Genomic DNA, 3,030 nt, shown 5'->3' on the forward strand with positions numbered 1-3,030 from the left:
TTCACCAATGAATAGTTAGCCACAAAGTCTGAAAGCTCCAACTAGAGGTGATGATACATCACAACAACTTGTAGATTTCTACAAGACACACTGTACTCTGAGAGAGTAAAGGAACAACAATTTAGATTTACAATATTTGAGGACACAGTTCTCAGTTTTTTCTTTTTTCCCCCAAAATGTTTAACACATTTTCACTTCATGAACAAAAGACAAAATTAGTAAAAACTGACCTTACAACAGGTCACATTGTTCTTAATAACCTCTGAATTCAATTACGTCTTAAACAATAACATTGTCACTGGAAAACTGTGACAGTGTGTCATTAAAGAAACCTTTTACAGTGAAAGGATAAACATTGTGATCTTAAAACAGATAATTTTTCAATAATCACAAAGTGAGGGAAAGCCCATTATGATAAATGTCCATAAAAAGGACAAATAATATTTTGATAATTCAAAATCATCAATACCTATCAAGAGGTAATAAACATCTCCATCTGCCAACACATGACATGGAGGGAGTCATAAAAGTATCACAGGGAAATTGTGACATTTAGAAAAAAAGAGAAACATTTGGATCTAACAACAGATCAGTTTTGAGTAATCGGAGAGATTAAAGTGAGCTAAGTCCATGGGGACAATATGTCCATAAAAAGGACAGTTAAAGTTTCTGATCAAAATGATCAATAACAATCAAAAGATAAAAGATGTTACCATAGCTTATAGCACCAATACATGAAGTACAGTGAGCTATTATAACAATTGCTGATGCAATCCGATTTGCTTCATGCAACATGCATGACCAGATCTTCTCTTTCTTAAGTTGAAAGATATTGGTGATGTCATTTCCTCAGGAAATGTCATCTTACAGAAAGAAAACAGACACAAACTACAACCTTCTGTACAATCAGAAGAACAAGTCCATAACATTTGAAAGACTTGAGTCCAGTAATCTTTGACCAATATGGTCATCTCAGTTTGTCTGGTAGTAACTCCAGTCTGTAGGTGTCTACCACGGCCTCCAGACGGCGCTGTTGACTGGACTCTTCTCTTTGGTGATGCTGGTCTGGACTGTGGAGCTCAGAAGAGAGAAGTCAGCCTCTCTCAGGTTGTTATCAGAGGAAGACTGCAGCTTGTTGATGTGGTTCAGCAGTCTTCTCTGGGACTGGGTCTTCACCTGCTCTTTGGACAGGAAATGTGTCACCTCTTGGACACATCTGGAATAGCCCTGACTGACAGCTGCTGAGTCCACATGTTGATTCTGCTGCTGCAGCCGTCTCAGGACAAAAACTGTCATCTCCAGGATGTCTGCTTTCTCCAGCTTGGAGTCTGGCTGCTGTTTGAGGAACTCTGGACTCAGGAGAGACTTGAGCTGCTCAATGCTGCTGTTGATTCGCTCTCTGCGTAACTTCTCCACCAGAGGCTTTCTGAGCTGCAGGAAGAAGAATAAAGTCATTAATAAACTTATTCTGGAGTGAAGTTTTAGCAAGAACAAAGACAATGTCTCATTGACAATATTTAAATCTTCTTGAAACTTCAATTTACCTTGTGGGTCAGAGTCAGATGCTCCTGAGAATCGGTCATTGCTGCAGTGATTGTAGGTGCCATGTCTGGATCTCTGTGCTGTAGAGGTCTCTGTAGAGAGAATCTGATCTCTGCTGGCTTCATCCCTCCTATTTATAGTCCCACATTTCCATATGAATGTGTGGGTCTGGCTGGAGTTTCTCACAGTCTCAGCCAATCAGAGAGCTTGGTGACACAATCATGACGCCACACTCCGAATGGTTTTATTGATGTGAGGACAATGGTTAGATCTCAGGGGAACAGGTGGAGGACTGGAGGAGGGGGTGATGGAGAGAGACTCACAGAGCTCTGTGTGAATCTGGGAAAGTGGTGACCCGGAGATTGCTCGCTAGTAGATCAATGAGCTTCGAGATCGCGCCCATGCTGAGATCAATGACTATTGCACATTGAAGACCACACGCCATGATCTGCATCACATTTAGGGTACATTAGTTACGACTCTAGACTTAATATTACTATAATTTAGTCTACAAGTACCATCGTAATGTAATTTATTCTCACTTTTGAATTTAATATTTTAATTATACGTTTCCATTTTTCAATTCATTAAATTTGGCTTTTTCATGAATTAAAAAAATTAAACTAATATTTCTATAATTTGATTTTTTTTCAGGTATTAAAAATAGTGGGATGCCTATAATGTTTTTAAAAACTTGAGAACAACAATCAGTTTGCTGTCAAGATGTTTCACATTCTTCTGACTTGTGTCTTGTAGTCAGTGTGGGTAGAAAGTTGGTCTCAGTTTCCCACACTGACTCCTTGAATGCTCTGGTCAATGAACAACAAAAGGACTTTGAATGGAGCTTCTGTGACAGATGCTGGCTGTGTGTTGTATTAGAAACAGAGCCTGACGTCACCAACCATCTGGAGGGAAAGAACACCATTGGCTGTTTCTGACAGTCTGTACAATTTGAAATGTTGGTGAACAATCTATCCTAAAGTATCACCGTGATTTATCCTCTCATATTTTCAGTTTCCAGTCATTGTCGTACATTGTGAACCTCCTGTAATGATTACTGACCATTAACTGGATCAAAACTTCAGCCCTCATGAGGGTGGGAGGTTTTCTGGGGGGGGCAGTTGTTTCCTGAAGTGTGCCAAATCCCTTTGGAGAATTACACTGCTGCTGGTTGGATGGATTTCATTCACACTTAACTCTTTTCCCCAGCGCTTTTACACACTCCGTCTATTAGCAGTAAAGAGGCATGTGCTGCGCTCCATACCCAGGAGAAAGTCACCGTTTCTGGGTTAGCTACTGGACAACCAGGGCTCAGGGCTCGGGGCTCCACGGAGCTGGCCGGCTGCCGGCATAACTATAATATATTTACAGTTTGAATTTCGTCACGGCACTTATATAACAGCTACCCTAAGGTCTTACAAAGCTAATGCTTGTGTCCGATTACAATTTAATGCATTTTTGTGAATAGGAGGGGTTTCGTTAGCTGCT

The 3,030-nt window shown here is 40.4% G+C and overlaps 1 protein-coding gene across 1 annotated transcript; it reads right to left on the reverse strand.

The window, feature by feature from the left end:
* On the reverse strand, nucleotides 1-1,674 carry LOC120557434 (transcription factor HES-5-like). Its single transcript, XM_039797756.1, has 2 exons — nucleotides 1,545-1,674; nucleotides 1-1,431 (listed from the first exon to the last, which is right to left on the reverse strand). The coding sequence occupies exons 1-2, from the start codon at nucleotides 1,665-1,667 to the stop codon at nucleotides 1,009-1,011; spliced, it is 546 nt and encodes a 181-aa protein (XP_039653690.1). The 5' UTR covers nucleotides 1,668-1,674; the 3' UTR covers nucleotides 1-1,008.
* Between the last annotated feature and the right edge of the window lie 1,356 nt (nucleotides 1,675-3,030).

This window comes from Perca fluviatilis, chromosome 4 (assembly GCF_010015445.1).
Source record: "Perca fluviatilis chromosome 4, GENO_Pfluv_1.0, whole genome shotgun sequence".
NCBI classification, from domain to species: Eukaryota; Metazoa; Chordata; class Actinopteri; order Perciformes; family Percidae; genus Perca; species Perca fluviatilis.